This window comes from Gigantopelta aegis, chromosome 6 (assembly GCF_016097555.1).
Source record: "Gigantopelta aegis isolate Gae_Host chromosome 6, Gae_host_genome, whole genome shotgun sequence".
Classification (NCBI taxonomy): domain Eukaryota; kingdom Metazoa; phylum Mollusca; class Gastropoda; order Neomphalida; family Peltospiridae; genus Gigantopelta; species Gigantopelta aegis.
The window spans coordinates 45,902,009-45,927,417 of NC_054704.1; the positions used below are offsets into that span (position 1 = coordinate 45,902,009).

A 25,409-nucleotide genomic window follows, 5' to 3' on the forward strand; every position below is an offset into this window, starting at 1 on the left:
TACCCACTGAGCCCTTAACAACTCTTCTAGGTGGGAGCCAGTACCGGGCTGCGAACCCTGTACCTATCAGCCTGTAGTCCGATGGCTTATCCACTGCGCCACCGAGGTGGGTTATCTGTTCTCAAGAATACAGCGACGACAGATGCGTTGCTAGACTGACTATTACACAACAAAAGAACAACTATATTACTAGATTTAAATTCTTATTTGTGGAGTAGATGTAGCTCCTCGTAGAGAGATCGCCTGAGGTGCGAAGTGTTACAGGATCGTTCGCCTTCAGTGGTCCAAGATTCCCTCCCCCAAGGCCCAACTGGTGTCCCAGGACTGGTACGGCCAAGGATTACCAACCAGAAAAAGAGTTCAAAATTGCCATATGTTAGATAACAAAGTTTAAAGGCGCAAACCGTAAAAAATGGATACTAAGATGAGTTAGTTTACAAACCTGTAACTCATTTGGATAAAGTTAAAGTGAGAGAAGTTTCTGTGACGTAAAAACGGGAAATGTCCTTAAAAATAGACTAGAAATCGATTAAATAAATCACTACCTCTCAGACGCACGTGCGTTTTTAAAAATATGAAAAAAAATAATTTTGGTATTAGAAACACCAAGATGACCAGAAACACTTCTGTTCTACGGACCTGGATAATCTAAAGAATAAAATATAATTAATGTTTGATTTCAGTTATCATAAACGGCTTTAATAGTGAAAAATATGCCTTAGTGTTTAAAAACAAGGGTCTGTCCCTTTAAAATGTTGTTAAAGTTAATCCTTTTCTTACAGTTTCAGTTCGTAGTTCTACATGAATTGAACTCGCATGCATTATTACTGCTTCTTACCATAAATATTTTAATAAACATAAGACAAGAAAAGTTGAGTAATTTGGTAAATGTGCTTAAATAAAAGAAAACTCAAAGTGAAATGAGACACAATATTTAATTGCATTTGTCAATATAAGTAACACGATACAAAATGAAATGTTGGACTGTCATTAAATGTAGCTTACTTTTAAAGTACAATACAGTACCACCAAATTTCTATACTTGTTTCTGTCTTAGTATACACCATGATGATTTTCTTTGTTAATAAAGGGACATTCCTGAGTTTGCTGCATTGTAAGATGTTTCTCACTAATAAAATATTTCTACGATTAAACTTACAAATTAAATATATAAAAAAAATTGTTTAGAATATCAGTGTCTGTATATTCAATGTGTTTCTGGTCGTCTTAATATTTGTAAAAAGCCAAAAGTGGATTTTGTCTTAAAATAATTTCATACGTACGATTTTTTTTTTTTTTTTTTTAGGAAATAAAATGAAATTTAACCTTATACAAATATTAGAATGATCAGAAACACGTTTAATATACAGCCACTAATATTTTATGCAGAAAAATATATTTGATGTGTACTGTAGTTAAATCGTTTAAAAGTCTCTGTTAGTCGATAATGATCTTAAAAATTGCAGCAAACTCAGAAATTTCCTTTAATTGCAGCATCATTTGTCAATATAAGTAACAAGAGATTTTCAATACAAAATGAAATGTTGGACTTTCATTAAATGTAGCTTACTTTTAAAATACAATACAGTACTACCAAATTTTTATACTTGTTTTTATCTTAGTATACACCATGATGTTTTCCTTTGGTATTAAGTGGTTTAGTATAAAGATATAGATTACTCTTTAAAGCCTCAACTCGCATCTCAATAGCAGAGACACAAATAAAGCTTTTAGTCAATACATTTTGTGGAAGGCTATTTCATGATTATGGTGGGGATTTTCAATAGACAGTCTTTGAATTTTATTTGTTAAATAGATGAACTTTAACTACGGAATTATAGATGGATAATTGCATCTCAAAGATGAGCAAAACAGCCTTTTTGAATTTTATTTAAATGGATGAAATTTTAACTATGAGACTATAGATGATCAATTGCATCTCCAATAACAGCAAAACACTCCCAGGACTTTTTAAAGATTTATTTGTTAAATGAACGGAATTTTAACCCCGATATTATGGATCTCAAAGACCTAGTTAAATAGACGATTGAACATTGCACTTAACTGATAGTACACTCAATTAAACAACGGATCAATCCGGCCTTTGACTTGGGTTTGTTGTTTAATGACATTGTCCAGTCAAGCGATGGTACGTCAAAAGTATCGGTATCAATATTTCTCACTTTATTACTTTACGTACATCTATAGTCATATCCACTTCACTAAACACCGTAGACGTTATTCAGTATCGTGTCTACCAGTAGTCATGCGTACTGGCACACAACATGATACGGCACTGCGCAGTTAAACATATTCACGCATGACCAGTTAAACAATTTATCTCAGGAAATACAAACAGATATGTTCACTTTCCGAGTTTGGATAACAAAATACTACGAAAGTGTTTTTTTCCGTTACATTTATAACATCAGTAGCGACGCATAGATCCGAATTTTATGGGTTTATAGTTCACAGTCGATTTAATGGCCATTAAATGTGTTGATGTATGTAGTAACTATAAGGTTACAAAATGTCACGTGTATCTGATTTCAAATTAATGGGATGCGATCCGCAACTGTTATTGTGTTGATAATTAATTGAAAAAAAGATACTGTAATTTTCCATTTTGAATACAATTCTCCATTTTGATTTTTTTTCTCTTCAAAAGAGCTAATGGAATGGAATGGAAAATGGTTAAACGTGCACATTTAGAGCAAGCTGTTGTAGCGCACGCCTGTCGTGGGCACAAGTACCAGTCTCAGCCGGTTCCTCCGTCCAGGACAGGAAAGGGTTGGGGTGGGTGAAGGAGAGATCGCCTGCACTGGCAGGTGCAAGGGAGCATCAGCAGTCCAACCGTAGTTGGTAACAGGTGGGGGGTGGTATGGTGCTATGCAATTTAGAATGTCCCGTAGGATTAAGCCAAAGGGAAATGAGTGCGCATTTTGATGAAGGAAGTTTGGCGCAATTATGATGGTCGTTCTAAAAATTAAAGGTAGGGAGCTACGTATAGGTTTGGAATTTAGTAGGCCGAGAGTAGCTCGTAGTTAAGACCTGCTGATGATGAGGTGTCTCCCTAGGTTGCCCATAGGGTCCTTAGATAGGGCCTGATCTCTTCTGGTCGTGGCATGACAACCCAGGGGAGACTCGGCGTAATTGTGTATATACATTGCAATTGTGTAGGTCTAGGAGGTATGTTCGGCGATCCTGGTGTTTCCCTGGGTTCCGTCTCTTGGCGCTCTCTGTTCCGTATGTTGTACTTCTCTTCTATCTCTCCCATTCTTGTGCCCTTGGTGCCTCTGTCAGCAGCAAGGAATTTGGGGTTTGGGTAGAGGGAGCAGATATTCTTTTGTCCAGTTCCCTCAAGGTGCATTGCGATTGTGTACTCGGAGCCGGTTTTCTTTTGCCCGACTCCTTATTAAGTACTCCGCAAGGCTCAATGGGCAGGTGTAAACCACTTACACCGACCAGTGATCCATAACTGGTTCAACAAAGGCCATGGTTTATGCTATCCTGCCTGTGGGAAGCGCAAATAAAAGATCCCTTGCTGCTAATCGGAAAGAGTAGCCCATGTAGTGGCGACAGCGGGTTTCCTTTCAAAATCTGTGTGGTCCTTAACCATATGTCTGACACCATATAACCGTAAATAAAATGTGTTGAGTACGTCGTTAAATAAAACATTTCTTTCTTTCTTTTCCTTATTAAGTACGTGCTGGGCCATTATTGTTTTAATATGTGGGCGGATGCATTGTTATTATTAGATCAATGCATCCTATGTAGAGATGATGCAGATTACGTGCGTGCCGTGTGTTTGTTGTCTCTAGTTGGTGTTAAGGTTGTTCCCAATGTCTTAAATCCTTATTCTATGAATATCCAACGGCTTTCAAAGCCACCCCTCCACCCTACCCTTGGCTTATAATTAAAGACAAGGAGAGGGGGGAGTTATACTAACTTAGCTGGCTAATTTGAAGGGTATTCCCTTATAGTGTTTGTTTTGGTTAACAGACGCTAAGCGTTACATGTAATACAATTTTAGGTAGTAGTCATATTTATGTCATAACAGAGCTAATAAAACTGGTTAATCTTTCTATAAATTAGCCCTAATTGCGTGATCGTTTTAAAAACAAATATATTATCTTTAGTTTATTTTGAAACACTAAATTAGAATAACAGGTCCATGAATGAGTAACAAAAAACAACACACAAATAAAACAAAAAACAAAAACACTAGTAACACCCCTACCCAATACCAAAAAAGAAGGAAAAACCCCAAACCGGTTTTATCTAAATATTAAAAATTTAATCTGGTTTCTGATTAATTTCTTATTGAACTCTGTAGGGTAAACGGTATATATTTTAAAGATGAAAATGGGAAAATGAATATGAAATATCTCTTGCTGCTAACGGAAAAATGTAACTAGTTTCTTCTAACACTTCGTTTCGAATGTTTGACATAAATAGCCAATGATTAATTAATCAACGTGCTCTAGTGGTGTCGTTAAACAACACACACATTACCTTTTTAAAATATAATATACGAAGGCGAAACAGGCTCTTGATGTTTCAGAAGACTTTTCCAACTCTATGGGGGTGACCGTCTTTGTTTGAGTCTCCCACCCCCTTTAATAATGGGATCCACGCCAAACTGCCCATGACTCTAGAGTGGAAGATAGAAATTAAATTGAGTTTTGTTTAACGACACCACTAGAGCACATTGATTTATTAATCATCGGCTGTTGGATGTCAAAGATTTAGTCATTGTGATATATATATATATATATATATATATATATATATATATATATATATATATACACACACACACACACACACACACACACACACACACACCCGCTATATTTTCTTTTATACGCACTATCCCACAGACAGGATAGCACATACCACAGACTTTGGTATACAAGTCGTGGTGCACTGGCTGGAACGATAAATAGCCCAGTGGATCTACCGACAGTGATTGATCCTAGAGCGACCGGTCACCAGGCGAGCTCGTTACCACTGGACTACGTCCCGCTCCGGAGATGGGGGTGGGGGGGGGGGGGGGGAGATTGACGTAGTGCAGTGGGAAAGAGCTCACCTGATGCCATATATAGACATCTTTCACATGTGCACGTGTTTTCGTTTTGTCAGACAAGATGTCCTGGACATGCTCGTCATCAATTCCACATACAACGCCAGAATCTCTCCAGACTACGAAGAAGGTATTTTAAATTGGCAATTACACAGGCTGTTTGAATTTATTAATTTAATTTAATTACTTAAGGTAGCGTAATGTTATTTGTTTGCGTGTTTGTGCGTGCATGTGTGTGTGTGTGGTGTATGAGTGTGGTGTATGAGTGTGGATGCTGTGTAGCTTTGTGAAGGGGGCATTTACCCCACTGAAGAAACTAAGGTCTTTCTTCACTAAAAAGAGAAAGAACAGCAAACCCACCTCCAACAACAAAATACTCCCTAACATACACCCCCCAAAAACAAAACCCCAACAAACCCTCCCATTAACCCCAGCCAACCAACAAAAAACCACACACACACTTAAAAAAGCGAGTGCACAACTGCACTGCACCCAGGGGAAACAACGGCCACAAGAACGACAACAACGTCAGGAACCCCCGGAACAACTGCCTTGCCTACCGGTGTCTACACAATTACACGAGTCTCCCCTGGGTTGTCATGCCACGACCAGAAGCTGTCAGGCCCTTTATAAGGGCCCTATGGGCAACCTAGGGAGACACCACAGGAGTTAGTCACTGGCGAAGTCAGAGGCTAAATCCGTAGTGGGCGTGCCTGAACCTTCGTGGATAGGGGCACGTTAATAGAGTTTCCAGTCCAGTCCACAGCATCATAGAGGTCTATAATTAACGAGCTATTCTCAATTCACTAATATCAAAACCTATATTAGCTCGGCCATTTACCTTTCGACCGACCGTTCAAAATTGCGCCAAATTTCCTCAATCAAAATTGCGCACCCCTTTCTCTTTGGCACCACCACAACCCCAACCCGCCTGCTACCGATTCGATCGGGCTGCTGGTGCTCCCTTGCACCTGCCAGTGCAGGCGGTCCCTCCTCTCCCCTCCCCCCACCTTTCCTGTCAGCTTGTTTTGAATGTGCACGTAAAACCCTATGACCTGACCTGACCTGATCAGCGTATTGTATCTGGGAAATAACCATGAAAGCAGAACCACAGCAACGTGATGTGTTTTACGTGTGGGATCATTTAAATAATTAACACTAGGTATAACGTTAAATACAACTTTATTATTGTTTCACCGGAATTCATACTGTAGTGAATAGCAATAAAGTAAATGAAAGATTGAAGAACTCAAAGCAAGCTCATTTTGATGGAAAAGTGGTTACTGTTGGTATAGTGAAAAAAAAAGAAGAGGACTGGGGCCATTTCACTAAACATCGTAAGTTTACGTCTACTAGCAGTTATACCAGACATGCGTTTATACGTGTCTGGCGTCAATTTCATGAAAGAAATTACATCATTATGGAAGCTGGAGTATTTTAGAGACAAAAGAAAATGAAATATGTGTACTTAAAACTATATTTCTTGTATTATAATAGTAATAATAATTGTGCTTTAGTCGTAGATTTACGTTTACGTTTAGGCTTACGATGTTTTGTGAAATTGGGCCCAGTTTCTCAGTAGAAAGACAAGTTAGGCATTCAGGTGTAACGTGGTCTTTTGACCCCGTAGAATAATGACCTCCGGTCATTTTTCTACGGCAAAAAAGTAAGTTTTCTACAATAGAAACATTACCCCCTTCAGAAAACACCAGATGCACCCTTTCCAAAGCAAACTTATTAGATTCGACACTGGGCGGGGGTGAGGAGGTGGTAACTGCCCCACTAGTGCTGGAGAAAATCCTCGAATTCGGACAAAAACGTAGAATATATTCGGGCAAAAAGAGGCAGCCTGAAAACATTTTACCATGTATTTCCAGTGGCGGATCCAGAAAATCCATTTGGGGGTGGGGTGGGGTGGGGGTGGGGGCAATGACATGAGGCGGAATGCCAAGGGAACTTAGGGGGAAGTTTGGAGGGGGGGTGAAAATTAATATATAATAAAATTATAACTATCGCAAAATTTGGGGCGGGAGGGGGGTGGGGTGCCTGGCCCCTGGGCCCCTAGATCCGCCTCTGATTTCCATCATTCTATTCATAATATTGGTTGTAATCTATTCGATTCAGCACTCATTAGTTTCACAGTTTTTTTCTCGTTCCAACCTGTGCACCACAACTGGACAAAGGCATGGCATGTGCTTTCCTATCTGTGGGAAAGTGCATATAAAAGATCTCTCGCTGCATTAGGAAAAATGTACCGGATTTCTTCTGATGACTATGAGTCAGATTTACCCAAATTTAACATCCAATAGCCAATGAATAATTAATCAATGTGCTTCAGTGGTGTCGTTAAAGAAAAACAAAAACAAACTTCATAAGTTACACAATGAAACTGGTAGACACACCAGTAAAAACACAAATAACCCTAAGCTTGAGGATGAACTGCACTTTATAATAACCTGTCCAATGCATAATTCTATGAGGTCAGATTTACGAAGCATTGTAAATTCACGCTCCAATGGTTTCAATTCACTGTCTGCTCATAACAGATTTTTTTTTTAAATGACTACTAAAAATAAAATAGCACTAGCTCTGGCCAAACACTGCCATTTAGCTCTTGATCTAAGAAAATGTTATCATAACAATATGGGGCGGGACGGTGCTCAGTGGTACAACGCTCGCCTGGTGCGCGATCGATCTAGGATCGATTCCCGTCGGTGGACCCATTGGGCTATTTCTCGTTCCAGCCAGTGCTCCACAACTGGTGTAACAAAGGCCGTGGTATGTCTATCCTGTCTGTAGGATGGTGCATATACAATATCTCTTGCTGCAAATCGAAAAGCATAGCCCATGAAGTGGCGACAGCGGGTTTCCTTTCTCATTATCTGTGTGGTCCTTAACCATATGTCTGACGCCATATAACCGTAAATAAAATGTGCTGAGTGCGTTGTTAAATAAAATATTTACTTCCTTAATAACAATATTGTCTGACAGTGCGACAGCCATAACTGTTATTTATGCCCCCATCACACCAAACTAGTAGTGCTCACTACGTTCTTAAAAATGTTGCCGAACGGGCTCAAACTGTGTGCGAACGGAGTGGACGTAGTAGCAACTTTTTACGGTCTTTTTACGAACTTCGTGGACGGGCTAGGACGGAAGGGTGCTCCAGAACTTCGAGCCTGCTCAAATTTTCTGGCGGCCATCCCGTTCTGCAATTAGACGGAGTGACAACGTACTTAAAACGAGATGGACGTACTACAAACGGAATTGCCGTACTTCGATCCTACTAGGGACGTGTTACGACGTGGTGCAGTCGGGCATCAATTGCAGTACGTGTGCACACCGACCGGGGCCGTTTGTAGCTCGTTCATCCCGTTCGCAGACAGACCCAACTCCACCGCATTACGTCCTTTACCAGTCGTTATTCCGTGCAAATACGTTCAAAACAAAATAAAAATGTTCTGATGGAGTTGGCATTACGTTTCTGCACGGTTCTAAAAGTTCGCAGTAGGTTCTCATTAAGTTCTACTCGTTTTGAGTACGTTTGTGTAGTTCTCACGCAGTTCTTACTACGTCCACCCCGTCTGCAGTACGATAGGACATGGTAGGGTATAAATACGGCCGTTTCCTCACTGGTTCATCATTTGGGCTCGATATTTCTGGCAGTGCACATCTGTTCCTGACTTGAAGATTTTCACGTTTTTTGCCCAGAACCATGGATAACTTTGCAGCCCTTAACATGTTGAATGTTGGTTTCATACAATTTTTGTTGGAAGCAGAGCAAGAGTACAATGAGATGGTAGAGCAAGAAAGAAGAAGAAGAAGACCAAGAACCTGTTGGGTGAGGAACTGGCTGAAACCTTAGAGGAGAATAACCGTGGGTCATTATCATCAGCTGATGAAGGAGCTCCGCCTGGATGATCAAGAGTCCTTCTACAACTTCTTGAGAATCACCCCACCCATGTTTGACGAACTTCTTGAACGCATCACCCCCTTCATAGAAAAAGAAGACACCAACTACAGAAAGGCTCTGGAACCAGGGATGAAGCTTGCCATCACACTGCGTCATGTGGCAACAGGAGATTCCTATGCCACCCTGCAATATGAATTCCGGGTAGCCAGAAACACAATTTGCTTGTTGGTGAAAGAAGTCTGTGATGCCTTGGTGATGGAGCTCAAGAATGAAGTCATCGTATGCCCTGTTGACAGAGGCACTTGGGAAGAAGTTGTTGAGGAGTTCCTGATACGCTGGAATGTCCCACATGCCTGTGGAGCCCTGGATGGGAAATGTGTTGCCATCAGAAAGCCTCCCAAGACTGGAACCATGTACCACAACTACAAAGGCTTCTTTTCAGTCGTCCTAATGGCCGTAGTAGATGCTGATTACAAATTCATGTGGATAGATGTTGGTGGTTTTGGAAGTCAGTCTGATGCCCAGATCTACAACCAGTCAGAACTGAACGAATGCTAATATATGGCTCCATTGGACTCCCTCCACCTTCCCCCTTGCCAAACGATGTCCAGGACTTACCCTATTTCCTGCTGGGAGATGACGCTTTTGGCCTCCGCACATACCTCATGAAGCCATATTTAGGCCGTCAACTGACAAGAGAAGAAATGATTGCGAACTACAGGATCTCTAGAGCCAGACGTGTGGTCGAAAATGCCTTTGGCATTATGGCCCAGAGATGGAGAGTCCTCTTGTTAACAATGCCAGTGACTGTACAGACCATCGTTGAAGCTTGTGTGTGCCTTCACAACTTCATCCGTCTCCGAAACCCAGCCATTCAGAACATTCAAGTGGATGCTGAAGATGCTGCACACAACCTCATCCCTGGTGCCTGGAGACAAGATGCCAACCTGCTAAACTTGGACGTCCCACAGGGAGGGGCAGGCTCAGGAGGCACAGCAACTTCGGGGAGATCTGCATGGGCTTCAGCGGGGCGTGGGGATCTTGGGGTAGTACTGGCTGCTTTCACACGGCCCGTCTTTCTGGATCCACTCCTCTTTGGAGGCATGATGATCGAAGATGGTCGGAACTTTCGTTGACTTGATGTGTTGATGTGTACAGCTTAAAGCGGCGAACGTGAATGAGGACTGGCAACAACGCGCTGGGTATTTATAGCAGTCGGGCCAGGACGCGATTGCAATTACGTTCCGCACGCACTAGGGACGAGATGAGGACGTGGTGAGAACGAGGTGAACTGTCTGGGAACGAGGTGGTCGAGTTAAGAACTAGTTAGAACGGGTTTGGACGTATTGGGAACGAGGTAGAACTAGTTCAGAACGGGTTTAAACTGACTACGGACGGGCTTGGACTGCCTGGAAACGTTGTCCGCATGAGGTGAACGGGCAATTTTACCCGATCTGAACTTGATACCAACGGACTGCGGCCGGGATAAAGACGAGATGGACGTATTGAGGACTGTTTATGATCGAACTAGCATCGTCTTTTAGACATTATTTGGCCAAAGTTACACGTTCTACCCCGACCACAGCCCGTTTTACTATTTTTTTTAGGACGGGGTAGGACGTTTTGAGAACTACTTTGGTGTGACATAAGCATAATAAGTGACAGTTTTATCTCGTATATATTATCAACTTATTGTCACATTGTCCTTTAAGACCATGCACCGTTTGTGTATCCCGTCTCTTTAGCAATAAAAATTATGTTATGTAAAAATGCGTAGTAATTCGTCTTGAACCCTATACAGCCGTTTGGTAGTAATATTAATATGAATAAACGTTGTTGCCTAGAATCGGACATTTTCTTTTTTTCATTTCAACTTATTTTCGTGCTTATATCCAATGAAGGTTCAAGCACGCTGTCCTGGGCACACAGCTCAGCTATCTGGTTCATTGTTAGTTGGTTAGTGATCAGTGAGAGAGAAGAGGGTGTAGTGGCCATACACCTACCCATTGAGCCCTTAAGAACTCGCCCTGGGTTGGAGCCGGTACCGGGCTGCGAACCCTGTACCTACCAGCCTGTAGTCCGATCGCTTAACCACTGCGCCACCGAGACCGGTCCCCTATAACAATGGGAGCCCGTACGACTATGCGAGTTCTTATTACAATAGGGTCAGTATTCAGTCTGAGTCTTGAGTGGGTGAACAGTACAGTGGAATATCCAATGTGAGGCCACTTCACCAACTTGTCTCTCACCAACCACTGGCCATTAACATCTGACAGTCTTGGACAGCCGTCCCACACACATCTGAGATGTGTTTCCAGGACAGGGTGCTTCCGCCATATCAACTGGATAATTTACATAAGCACCAAACTAAATAGACCTGAAGGACAGGACGAACAAAATGCTGTTAGAAAACACGACTTAAGGAAATAAGGCAAGCAAAAATATTATCCGAGAAATAGGACAGTCATCGATTTTTGTCAGAAGAGAAAAGCAGACGACAGTCAGTGTATACCAATTTTTAATTTCCCCGGCGCCTTGCCTCCTTCCCCGTGACAGCTGTATTTTCACGACACCATTTGTGTTTTAATATATTCTTTATAAATGTAGTAAAAGGGTCCATAAAACGATTACACGAACAACAACACAACAATACCCATACTCCCCCCCCCCCCGAAACCCCCTGAACCCCCCCTACACAAAATAACAACAAAACAAAACACAAACCCAACAAAAACAAACAAACATAACAACACCACCACCACCACCACCAACAACACAGATATCCTTGCGAAGTGCGGCGTCGGGTAGGTACAATGAAGGCTGTCGGCAGTACAAATCAAAACAGGAGAAGCGGTCAGAACGGTCGGAAACTGTTAAAACGGCCTTGCCTATTATATTATAGAATTCCACATTTGGTCGATAGAAAGAGAAGAAACCAGTTACCGTAAATATAGGTTATTCTTAAATCAATAAGGCTTCTGTTATATGCACTACATTGTCATTATGTACATACCACGGTCTATAATGTACAAATCGTGGTGAACTTGTTCAGACGGGAAAACCACGAGACCACCGAAGGCGATCGATGCGTTACAAGCTAGCCCTATCATGCTATTTTTCATTAGTATAGCTTTGGTGCTTGGTGACAGCTTTCACAATAATAAAACGAAACAGCGGGATACTGGCACACGACACTTCGGGACTGTTCGCACAAGAAGGATTGCAAGGAAGGAAGGGGATGTTTTATTAAAATATGGTTAAGGACCACACAGATATTGAGAGAGGAAACCCGCTGTCGCCACTTCATGGGCTACTCTTTTCGATTAGCAGCAAGGGATCTTTTATATACACCACCCCACAGACAGGGTAGTACATACCACGGCCTTTGATATACCAGTCGTGTTGTACTGGCTGGAACGAGAAATAGCCAACTGGACGCACCGACGGGGATCAATCCCAGACCGACCGCGCATCGAGTGGGAAGAAGGTTTGGAGTCATTGGCCGGGGGCACCGCAATCAATATTTGATGGCTGCTGGGTCAAGTCGGGAACTCTTTAGATAGTACTAAAACCAAATAATATCCAGCTGGGTCAAAGTTCGAGATGCACCTAACTTTTCATAGAGCAGTTAATACCACAAGTCCTGTCATTGGTGATAAATGTGACTGTGTTTGTTGTAAAAAGATAGTTTCATCTGAGTGAAACATGTATGCAATTTTATTTCACCAGTTACCACTGTGTCAAGTAACCTTGTACTTGAAACATGTATCGGGTACCTTTAAAAAAAAGTACTAAAAGTCTGTGCGAAAGTATGGGTGTTGTAAAAACATCCGGTTAAATAGAAAATGAGCCTTGAAAGGTACCATTTTCTTCAGTTAATACTTTGAGGTAAAGGTTGTAGTACTGATATTTATGGGTCAATAATTTGGTTGTTATATTGCATATGGTGTTTTTAAACACAAACGTTAACGTGATCGCCTATGGGGTTTTATTTGGTATGGTAAAACGTTTAACAGCCTAACAGGCACACATCCACTGAAGGCTCAGGCATGCCAACCCATATCAGACATGACTTCGTCATTTGCTGGAATCAGGGCGGCAGAATGGCCGCTGAGTCTACAAGAATGTTTTAAAAGACAAATTAAACCAAGTTATTTAATACTATTACGCGTGATGTGCGTAAATTTAAACCAATTATGGAACACCCACTCAGAGAACGGCCGACAGCTCTGTTAGACTGGTAATTGTTTGGTTTTCCCGTGAGTGAAACATTAATCTCATTAATTACTTTTCAGATAATCCGACGCACGTTGCTGTTCAAGTCTACGTGTTGAGTATCGATTCGGTGAACGAGCAGTCCATGGTAACTTTATATTTGTTCTTATTTGCCCCTCTTATTTCTAATACTTTTTATTGTCCTCCAAAATCAATGCCACCAGGTCACGGTGCCTTGAAATTATGGCCTTAAACACAATTAACTGAACATTACGCTTTGGCGAAATACGTGTCATTACAATACAGTTAATCGAGCATCACACATTAAGCATGCACAAAGTAACAGATGGAACTAATGCATAAATGTAACAATATGGCGTTCTTGTGTATGTATACTCTCTGAGTTTGCAGAGAGAGAGAGAGAGAGAGAGAGAGAGAGAGAGAGAGAGAGAGAGAGAGAGAGAGAGAGAGAGAGAGAGAGAGAGAGAGAGAGAGAGAGAGAGGGCGGGGGTGGTGGTGGTGGAAAAAACTGTTGCATTCAAAGAAGAGAATGGAAAAGGACGGATAGGGAAGCTGGGTGTTTTCTATGTAACTGCATTTTCCAATACGTTATATCAAGTTTAAAAACTGGAGGTGCATTGATCCGCACTATTGGTAATCGACGGTTTTCGTTTGCATTTTTATACAAGACATATAATGCACGATTGATTTAAAAAGTAGACCTCTTGTAATATACATCACCTAAATAATAAACTGTAAGAACAAACTGTTGGTTTTTAATATAAAAATATATTCCTATTTAAACAGCTACACGTATGGATAAATAAATAAATAGATAAATAAATAAATAGATAAATAATAAATAAATAAATAAATAAATAATTGATAAATAAAATGCCTTACAAAAACCAGAATGCCGTATAAAGTTTTGGAACACTGTGAGTTTTACAAAAGCCATCATATAAAATAAATGTACGATCATTATTCGAATTATTCTTGAAACCAAAGTGATGTTCACATGTACTATATCGTTTTCTGTAGTCCATCACGCCATCTGCATATTTAAAACAACAACACATTCAATGTTGCCACCACAATGAGAAATGCACGTAACATTAACCAACATAGCAGAAACTACGATAGTTCACTATCCTTTTATTAGGACTAGTGTTGGGAATAGCTTGCAGTTTCAACATTGGTCATCGGTTATAATCACAGTGTAGGACCGACACCGGATATTGGTACTGTCGTAGCTATAATCTTGCTACATATCTTGGCACCACGATTGAATTATGGTCATAAAATTGTTTTAACATATAGCTTAAAATTATGACTGATAATCAAGCAATTATAGACCTATATTTAAGACTTTTAGCAAACAAATACGCCAACAGTTAATTCTGAGTAATAGATTTAAACGTCGTTTGAAATTGTAAATATAACTGGTATAGCGATTCGCTGTACAGTCGCAATTAACATTTTTAATGAAAGAAATGCGTTATTGTGCGTACAGTGTTCTGCAATGTTAAAGTTATTTGAACTTGTACGAACTTGATTAATGGTAAGTAACCCCCAATAATAAGTAATTAATAAAAGACAAAACTGTATAAAGAAATTCTCTTTTTGTGCTAGTAAGATGTTTCGTTACGACGGTACCAATATCCATTCATGACTGTCTATCCCACAGAGTGATGATCGGTTTGTACTAACCGATTAACTTTCGATTATGCAATCACTTAGAACTATCTGACCTTAAGAATGATTTAATTATTAAAATCATGCACCTATTGTCGTGTTTACTGAGACAGATCCTACACATTACAAATTTTACCTTTAAAACTGGTTCAGAATTAGTTTTCTTCATAATACACAAATATCAGCATATTTATATCAACTTACATCATCTAAACTGTAGGAAGAATTAGTAAACATTTTCCATCGACAATCGATTATGAAGTTTTATGACAGACCAACACGTGTGTAAAGCCAAACCAATCAATTTTCGATTATAATAGATCAAAGGAACATAACTAATTATGACCCTATTAAAAGTTTTGCCATTCGCGTGGACATATTAACATTTATGAACATGATACTGTTAATCTCAGTACAGGAAGAAAACCAGACGGACAACACATTGTATTATTGAAAGAAAGTATCGAGATAAATACTGCTAATTACCCGTTTAATGTGACACTCCATTTCCATAAGACCACGGGGGACACATAAAGCAGATACATGTATACGCTATGGAATAGTTGGGTAGGTGGCATACAGTTCATTCACGTACATATCACAGACATGTGCTCTGCGTTTTATCACAATAAACAATTTGTCAAAATTAATCATTAATATAATGCTATGTTGCAAAGGAACTGCACGATTTGTCATCTAAAAAAGAATTATCTTCAGCAGGTAATTGAGGAAGACAAACTCCTGAGGGATTTCAAAAGGTTTATTGTAGACATTGAGAGACTAAATACGATGCATCACTGACGAAAACTGATGGCTGATGCCATTCCATACTTTGGACTGGTACATAGTTTTTCATCTTTTTTTGTTGAAACTCTTGTACATATTTTCATTGTTTTAGAACAGAGCAACGGACATGACTTCTGTAGACAGTACTCGTGACGGGTGCCACCGGTGGTGCAGGTTATGCTCACCTTTCGTGAATGCCTGATATTATCACTTTGATAGCAATTCAAGAGTGCGTGCCATTACAAGTCTTTCTCTCATATTGATTACACACCCTTGTAAAACATGACCCGTTGTAGATCAATTTCGTCTCCTGAACTGAACTGAACTGAACTGAACTTTATTTACTCTCAGGCCGTATTCTACGGCATATGAGGTTAATATTACAAAATAATACATACATTATAATATTGTGACAAGATGAGGAGAGTATATACAATTTTCATTTTGTGTACACTAATATATATACATGTAAACATATAAAGTAATATGAATGGATTTCAGCGTTAGTTGACAAAATTAAATAAACAGTAGTAATGAAATGAAAACAACAATCAGCTATTAAAACAAAAACAAAAAACCCAACAAAAAAAAGCAAAAACAAAAAACAACCCATAAGAAGATATCAGCCAGAGGACTTAAAAACATTCATAATTAGTTTGCAACATATTGAGAGTTTTCGTAGAACACCGGTTTTTTTAAAGAAAATTTATGAAATTTATATGTACTAGCTTTTGATCTACAGAATGTAGGTATCTAATGGTAACTTTCATTTTCAAAGAATGTACAGGAGAATATATAATGAATCTCGTCGCCAGCATCATTGTTATTTCACAAGAGACATATTCGACCACATAATGGTATTTTTCTCCATCTGCTTGTCTCAATAGGGAGATTATGATTTGAAAGTCTAAACCGCAAAAGATGGCACCAATGTTTTCTTTCTAATAATGTTAAATATGTCTCAAATTCAACAGTATGTTTCAATAGTTTATAATTTGAAGCCTTTGAAGAGTTATCAATATAAGTATACCATGCATGTAAAAATTTATCAATATGTCTTAAGCATATATTATGTTGTAAATCACTTTTGAGGCTTGTGATTAGTGGTCATGAACCAAGTATCCCAAGTAACTATAAACGTGCATGATGAGATTTTAGTATGTTATGTGTGTCTAAATGTTATTAACTTACATGCGGAAAAAACGATTGGCCAAATGTCCTTAATTGAGGATGCCCCCATTAAAAACTGAATGGCCCATCCCAAGCCCTAAGTGACACCATCTAGCTTGGTGTGTTATTAAACGTGTGATATATGATTTATATAATCAAGTATAGTCAACACTGAACAACAATAATCTTCGTTTTAGGATTATTCAATGAACATCTACTTGCGACAGAGGTGGACCGATCACCGGCTGGCTTTCACCAACTACTCGAAGACCACTTGGTTGGAACTTGACACAAAGTTAATGAAGAAAATATGGGTGCCCGACACTTTCTTCCGAAACGAGAAGAAAGGAGCCTTCCATGACGTCACAGTGCCAAATCGACTGATGCATCTGTACAGAAACGGAACTATATACTACAGCATGAGGCAAGTGAAAGAATAAGTGCGGTGACACGTTTCTGTAGTTAAAGTGTGTTTTGTTTAACGACACCACTAGAGCACATTTATTTATTAATCATCGGCTATTGGATGTCAAACATTTGGAAATTCTGACATATAGTCTTAGAGAAGAAACCAGCCTCATTTTTCCATTAGTAAAAGGGATTTTTTATATGTACAATCCCACAGAGGATAGCATAATATATGTCATACCACGGCTTTTGATATACAATTTGTGAAGCATTGGCTGGAACGAGAAATAACCCAATGGGCCCACCGACGGGGATCGATCTTAGACCGACCGAACATTAGGCGAGTGCTTTACCACTGGGTTACGTCCCGCCCCCCCCCCCCCACCCCACCCGATTTTTATAGATACAGAACAAGAATACAGTCATTAGTTAAGACGTGTGTGCGTGTGTGTGTGTGGTATTTTGACAAGAGCCATATGGACATTTTCACGAGAGAGAGAGAGAGAGAGAGAGAGAGAGAGAGAGAGAGAGAGAGAGAGAGAGAGAGAGAGAGAGAGAGAGAGAGAAGAGAGAGAGAGAGAGCGAGCGAGCGAGCGCAGTCCATAAATAAAATACCTTTCAACATTATCGAAAGCTCTATATAAAGTAACAGCCAATATATTGAATTACAAAGAGTTGGACTACTTGGTGTTTATTGAAACTTCACAGTACTGACAATCTGAAATGTTCAGAATGTTTATACATTTCCATGCATATACCCTTATAATTAAATAGGCAATATTAAATTACATTTTACAACTACAGTCAAACTTGCTCAAACCTGATCTGTATTAAGCATCTACCTGTCTGAAAGGGCCACGTTTTGATGCTCCATTTGGTGGCTGTTTAAGACAGGTTTGACATAGAGAATAATATATGAGTGGCCGCTAGATACCATTTATGTCACGAGTTGTTTTAAAATGTATCTAACGAACGAAAGCGAGTTTCATACGTTTTTAAACAACAAGTTGTGAGATAAATGGTATCTAAAGGACACGAATGTATTATTCTATTGTTTACATATCCTCAAAAACTAGGTTTTAAGCAAATGTTAACATCTTTTTCGACTAAAAGTTACAGCCGTAACACCTGTAGCTGACTTACGCGCCACAGACACATGCATGTCAGGTTAACTATACGCCACAGTCTAATTGATTTCCATCGTGTAGTGTTTCAGAAGTATGACATTGATGACCTGGTCATCACCTAGGAGCAGCCAGTTGTATGTCTTGAAATTGTTAACACACGTACATGTGTTAACAACCATGTGTAACCAAACATAAAGCGTCGTGTTCCCACCAACGCGTGTGTAAGAACGTACATTGTTTTCAGAGAAACAAAATAATAGTTTCCAGTCCTCACCATGTTTCTGTAACTTGGGAATAAAAGAAGTAAAGTTGAACACGAAGAGTGACATTTATTTATGGTATTCCAAATTTCATAGAATTGTAAACCTGTTTTACTTTATTTTGATACTACTTAATGTAAGCTATAACCTCACAGGAAGTAATGCTTTGATATAGGGCGGGATTTAGCTCAGTCTGTTGAGGTGCTTACGTCGCAGGATCGAACCACCTCGGTGGATCCATTCAATTAACTGGGTTTGTTCTTACTCCAACCAGTGCACCACAACTGGTCAAATGCCGTGGTATGTACCTTTCTGTCTGTGGGAAAGTTCATATAAAAGATCCCTTGCTGCTAATGGAAAAATGTAACAGGTTTCCTCTGATGACTACGTGTCAGAATTACCAAATGTTTGACATCCAATAGCCGATGATTAATTAATCAATGTGTTCTAGTGGTGTCGTTAAATAAAACAAACTTTAAACTTTGCTTTGATATAATAGTGACAACAATACAGATACAGTGTACCGTGTTTCAAGAGCTAACAAAATATTACGCTTCTCATTGCAGGTTATCCATAACCCTGACATGCCATATGCAGCTTCAGAAATACCCGCTGGATGTACAGAAGTGTCCAATTTTAATAGCAAGCTGTAAGTATAAATCTTTATGTACTTGTATTTTCACCCGTTTACATACATGGCTTTTCAAGATTTTGGTTCTACAGACTAAACTGTTGTGCTTCACGGTCGGAATCAATTCCTAACGAAAAGTTGAAAAGAAAGGTATGCTTTGTTACATCCCAGCATATTGTGTAATTGGAGTCTGTGGAATATAAACATACAACACTCAAGAGACTGACAGAAGAAAGCAGCTGTCAGTAAATTGGTCGGGAGTGGATCTGTGATGATGGTGGTGGTTAGTTTTATATTCATTCGCACTGTAACTGGGACGACCGGCCTCGGCGGCGTCGTGGTTAGGCCATCGATCTACAGACTGGTAGGTACTGTGTTCGGATCCCAGTCGAGGCCTGGGATTTTTAATCCAAATACTGACTCCAAACCCTGAGTGAGTGCTTCGCAAGGCTCAATGGGTAGGTGTAAACCACTTGCACCGACCAGTGAGTGATCCATATCCTGCCTGTGGGAAGCGCAAATAAAAGATCCCTTGCTGCTAATCGGAAAAAGTTGCCCATGTAGTGGCGACAGCGGGTTTCCTCTCAAAATCTGTATGGTCCGTAACCATATGTCTGACGCCATATAACGGTAAATAAAAAATGTGTTGAGTGCGTCGTTAAATAAAACATTTCTTTCTTTCTTTCTATAACTGGGACGAGACAATGCGTAATCTTAAGATTTCGAAACGGTTGAAGTTAGATTGTCTACGATAAAATCGGGCTTTTGAAGACGTATGTTACATGATTCCACTTTCATATAATATATTTATAATAAATGTACCTTGGTGTAACCGGTATATGAGCATGTGTCCTTTTTAATTTGCATCCATCCAACCCTCCAAAAAACCCCACCAACAACCTACACAACACCAACAACAACAAAAACGAAAATACAAAGACTCCTCAACAAACCCCATAACAACAAACCCTCACCACAAAATCCTCACAAAAATAACATTTAAACCACACACAAAAACCCCCAGCAAAAGAACCCACAAAAAAATTAACAAAAAAACACCAAAAAAACCAACAACAAAAAACGACAACAACATACACACAAAACACCAAAAAAATACAGAAATCCCACCCAACATGGATCTAACCCTTAGCGCACATTAATCTGTATTAAGAATACCATGTTCTCACTATGTGACTGACTACCACTTGTGTTACTGTGATTCACTGTTTGTACACTTCAGATGGGTACACGATGGAGAACATCGTGTACTCGTGGGTGGACCACAAACCGGTGGACTTCAACGAAAACCTCGAGCTGCCGCAGTATTTCCTGCAGGACCACTTCCTGGGAAACTGTACCAAGACGTACAAAGAAAGTTAGCAACTGTTACATATCCATCTCCGACTCGTGTAGTACTTTAACTAATGTATTCAATGTTTTGTTGAAATTATCCGTCAAAACCATGTCTTGTGCAGGTACGGCGGAAGCAAGTAGACATTGTGGATGGGGTGGGGTGGGGGTGGGGGTAGGGTGGGGTTGGGGGTGATGGCTGACTGAGATCGAAGGCACAAAGCAAAGTTTCTAGAGAGTTCGGGAGTATGTTCGCCCGTTCCAGTTTGAAAACTAGATGTCCTGAAATGTAAAATTCATCTCTGCCTGAAGATTTACTGTCAATAATATTTTTTTATGCATAAGTATTCGGGAGGGGGAGGTACGGAAGTCATCACATTTTCTCAACATATTATGTTTAAACTGACATGACACAGACGCTGATTTAAAATGATGATTTTCACTAACGTATAATCTGAAAAGAAACTACTCTTGACATTACATTTACCAAATTACCAAAGAGACTTCCCTTCGATTTTGTCTTGTATAAACAGTCGGTTTTGAATCTGAACGATACAGCCATTTTCCTTTTTTCAAAACCATATCTTTGCACAAGGTAGAGTCAAAAAGGTATTTTGGTAAAGTCGTGATTGCTTCCATGAATCACTGTTAAATGCCTCATAATTTTTTTGAAAATGTTTGATCTCTAATTGAATTGATTTTACAAGTTTTAAAAACAATAGAAATAAAAACAATTATTATTCGCTATCTTTTTTTACCTTTCAGCTGGGAGTTTTTCATGCGTTCGGGCAGATTTTGTTTTAAAACGTGACGTTGGTTTTTACATCATTCAAATATACGTACCTAGCGTCCTCATCGTAGTCCTGTCCTGGGTTTCGTTCTGGTTGGACATTGAGGCCATCCCCGCCAGAATAACGCTGGGCGTTTTGACGGTCCTTACCATGACAACGCAGAGTTCCGGAGCACGTGCCTCCCTCCCACGTGTCTCGTACGTAAAAGCCATCGACGTATGGATGGCAACGTGTCTATTCTTTGTGTTTGCCTCGTTGCTGGAATTCGCTTACATTAACGTCATAGCCAGACGGAGAAAACCATTACGTTGTTGCGGCTTCCGCATGAAAACAAAACACCCAGAGGAAATAGCCCTTAATGGCGTAAGTATGATTTGCATACACAGTCATAAAATATACGCCAGATTCACAATGGTCATTGTGTCATTTATTCGTCCACTGACTTCGATTAAGTGCTACACACAGATAATTCGTATATCCCAGGCCAGTAGCTGTGTGGCTCGATAGTTAGCTAACTGCAATCTCAACTCCCAGTGGGGAAGTGTACATAACGTCACTTTACATTAGATCAGTACAAGGCCACGTTAATTAGGGAATGAATGAATGAATGAATGAATGAATGAATGTTTAACGACACCCCAGGACAAAAATACACATCGGCTATTGGGTGTCACAAAAGGTTAGCTTATGAAAACCCCCACTGGCGTAGGAAGCGTGGTGGGGGGGGGGGGGGGGGGGGGGGGGGGGGGGGGGGGGGATTGGTGCAAATACATTAAGCAGGCCCGTTCCAAACTGCGCCTAAAATACTTAATCAAAATGCGCACCCACTCTCTTTGGGTCAATCCTACGGGACGTTCCAAATTCCATATAACCAAACCACCCTCTGCCTGTTACCGGCCACGGTCGGACTACTGGTGCTCCCTCGGACTGCTGGTGCTCCCAGGCTGTCCCCCCCCCCCCCCCCCCTCCAACCCACCCTCAACTTTCCTGTCGTGGACGGACGAGCCGGCCAAGGCCGGCACCTGTGCCCAGGACAGGCGTGCGTTACAACAACTTGCTTTGAACGTGCACGTTAAACAATCATTTCATTTCATTCATTTTATTGTAACGCTTGCATAGTTTTTTTTTAGATATATCTAAACGTATCCAAAATATGAATTGCATTTCTGAGAGAGCAGGGAAATCCAACTAGATACAATTGAGAGTCATCGGGAAATGTTCCAGTTTGATTTTCATGCCTCCGATATATCCGATATATGTGTGGATTTGTTCGGATTAGAATTCCAAGAATGTCTTCACCTAATATAAATAAATACGACGAAAGAGGGTCTCCTTTCCGACAGCTTCTTTGAAGGTAGAAAGTTTCAAGACGTGTCCGTTTGGTAAATATCGGGTGGACACCCACCCCAAAAACTGTATCCCTTAGAAAGTATTTATACCAGAATAATACTATTTTGTACCTGGTATTTTATGGGTATTGACCATTTGTGGTATACATGGCAAATATATAGGTCAAATGCCTTACACGTGGTAGCAGAATAAAAATTGCATGTCACACGATGTAATACCGGAACCGTATGCACTTACCTGTTGGTGCCTAGCAAGTACCTCTGTGTCTCACTGTGATGACATCTGCTAGTCAAATGCAGGTAACCTTATGTTTCCAATTACGTTTACTGGAAAGTCTCATAGTATTAGATCACTCTAAGATCTTTCTAAATGGAGTTTGGTGAGGGTGACAAAGTTGTCACTGAAACTTGTATCAATACTAAAAAAAGAAACAACCGATGGGGAGTAAAACGAATACTGAAGCATTAGTTCTGTAACCTATGTTATCAAGAATATTAAAGACAATGGATCAACAAGTAACCTAGATCAGTGTGTGAACAGGATGGGGGACACATGATCGTCTCTTTAAGTAAACTAAGGTACGTGAATCAGTTTTCTGCCAATACATATTTTAACATGTAATTTTAATTCTCTCTCTCTCTCTCTCTCTCTCTCTCTCTCTCTCTCTCTCTCTCTCTCTCTCTCTCTCTCTCTCTCTCTCTCTCTGTCTGTCTGTCTCTCTCTCTCTCTCTCTCTCTCTCTCTCTCTCTCTCTCTCTCTCTCTCTCTCTCTCTCTCTCTCTCTCTGTGTGTGTGTCTGTGTGTGTCACTCTCTCTGTGTGTCTCTCTCTCTCTGTCTCTCTGTGTGTGTGTATGTGTGCAATGCATTGTTGTAGAAAATAGATACCCACCTTCGAATGTGTGAACCGAAATCGAAATATTCTAACATGTCTTTCTTACAAACAGCTAACAACTAAACATTAATACTTGTCCTGGACAGTCCAGATATCTAAGTTATGAGCCTGGGACAGCGTGCTTGGATCGTATCCAAGATGGATATGAAGTGACTCAGATTCTTGTGGTTTCGCGTATTTAAAATAGCTTAATAATAAATCATTTAATCTTTAAATGAGAGGATTATTTAAGATTATAATTAATGGTAGAAAACCATTACAATAATTCACTCAAATCCCTATAGAAGACGGATATATGTTATTTATCCAGTCACAACAAAAACTCATTATCTCTTATAGGATTAGATGCGTTATATTGTTTAAGCTTGACTTACCTAATCATCTTGTGTAATCTCTATTTGTATGAAAAATTACAAAACTTCACATATGTATATCAAGAGGATTTCCCCCAACAGTTACAATTTCAACTTGCAAGGATAGAACATGATGGTATGGTGGGGTGGGGATTCGAGGAGATGTCGAGCTCCTTCCAGGTGAAGACGAGAGCTGTGTAAGCTGGCCTTTAGTCATTCAGAAGCAGCATTTGCTTTTAATAATTACATCACAAATGTTTTAAGCTCCTGATTAAAAGGGTTCATGTATGTGCTCTTCTGTCTGTGGGAAATGTTTGATATCCAATAGCCGATGATGAATTAACCAATTATGCTTTAATGGTGTCTTTAAACAAAACATGTTTTTTTTTTTGCGTGTGCTGTTTTGCGTCCCATATATATTTCTGTATGCTTGATTGAGGTTACTGATGTGATCAGCGTGCGGTACGAGCGTCCTAGTTTTGACAGTAATTCTACAGAACACGCAAACATGGGATTTGCCAGATACGTCCAGTGTTTTTAATCTTACCCGAACACCAATGTGGTCTGGCGTTTTCATCTGTGATAACATACCCTGTCACTCCAGGGACAGATGAACGACAATGTTTGGTCCGAGGTCATGCATATGGCTAACTCATTTGCATAATTTATGTACTTTGGTGACTCATAACAATGACTTATTGCCAGACAATGTTATTTTTCGAAGCTGCATGGCTTTGTATAAAACTGTGTTTTGACACTAATATTTACTTAAATAAAAAGCCCTATTTTCGTAGTGTCAAATAATTTTAATCCACAGACAGTGATAGATAACTACAAATAAATGACTTATTATCAGATATGGAGATTTAACATTAACTAGTTGCTAGATTTATTTAAAAAACGAAGATGTCTGTTCAGTATTTTGTCTTTGTTGATTTGCTCAGTCGGTAGAGCGCTTGTCAGAGGTACTTGGGTCGAAGGATCATATCCCTTGGGCCGTGGTATGTGCTGCCCTGGCTGTTGAAAAGTGTATTTTAAAGATCACTTGCTGCTAATGAAAAAATACAGCAGGTTTGCCAGAATTACCAAATGGCTGACATCCAGTAGCCGATCATTAATTACTCAATGTGCTTTAGTGGTGTCGTTAAACAAAACAAACTTTAACAGTTTATTTTTTACCGCTTCTCAATCAACCAAATGTTGAAATAACCATATCTTAGACACCAAACAGTCGCAGTTTCAAATGTTCTGAGGTGCCAATAAACAAAGAGTCATTTCCTCTCCTTGATCAGCCATACATCCATTACTACTAATGGAAAAATGTAGCGGGTTTCCTCTCTAAAAATTATGTAAAAATTACGAAATAGCCGATTAATAGATCA

At 39.8% G+C, this 25,409-nt stretch overlaps 1 protein-coding gene across 1 annotated transcript in view; it reads left to right on the plus strand.

Moving 5' to 3' along the window:
• LOC121376006 (glycine receptor subunit alpha-3-like) overlaps positions 1 to 25,409 on the plus strand; it is an 83,029-nt gene that overhangs the window by 54,619 nt on the left and 3,001 nt on the right. Inside the window, exons 3-8 of the mRNA XM_041503761.1 lie at positions 5,146 to 5,216; positions 13,295 to 13,362; positions 17,063 to 17,289; positions 19,227 to 19,309; positions 20,532 to 20,666; positions 21,407 to 21,795. Coding sequence (XP_041359695.1) covers positions 5,146 to 5,216; positions 13,295 to 13,362; positions 17,063 to 17,289; positions 19,227 to 19,309; positions 20,532 to 20,666; positions 21,407 to 21,795 — 973 coding nt within the window. The remainder of the gene's footprint in view (positions 1 to 5,145; positions 5,217 to 13,294; positions 13,363 to 17,062; positions 17,290 to 19,226; positions 19,310 to 20,531; positions 20,667 to 21,406; positions 21,796 to 25,409) is intronic.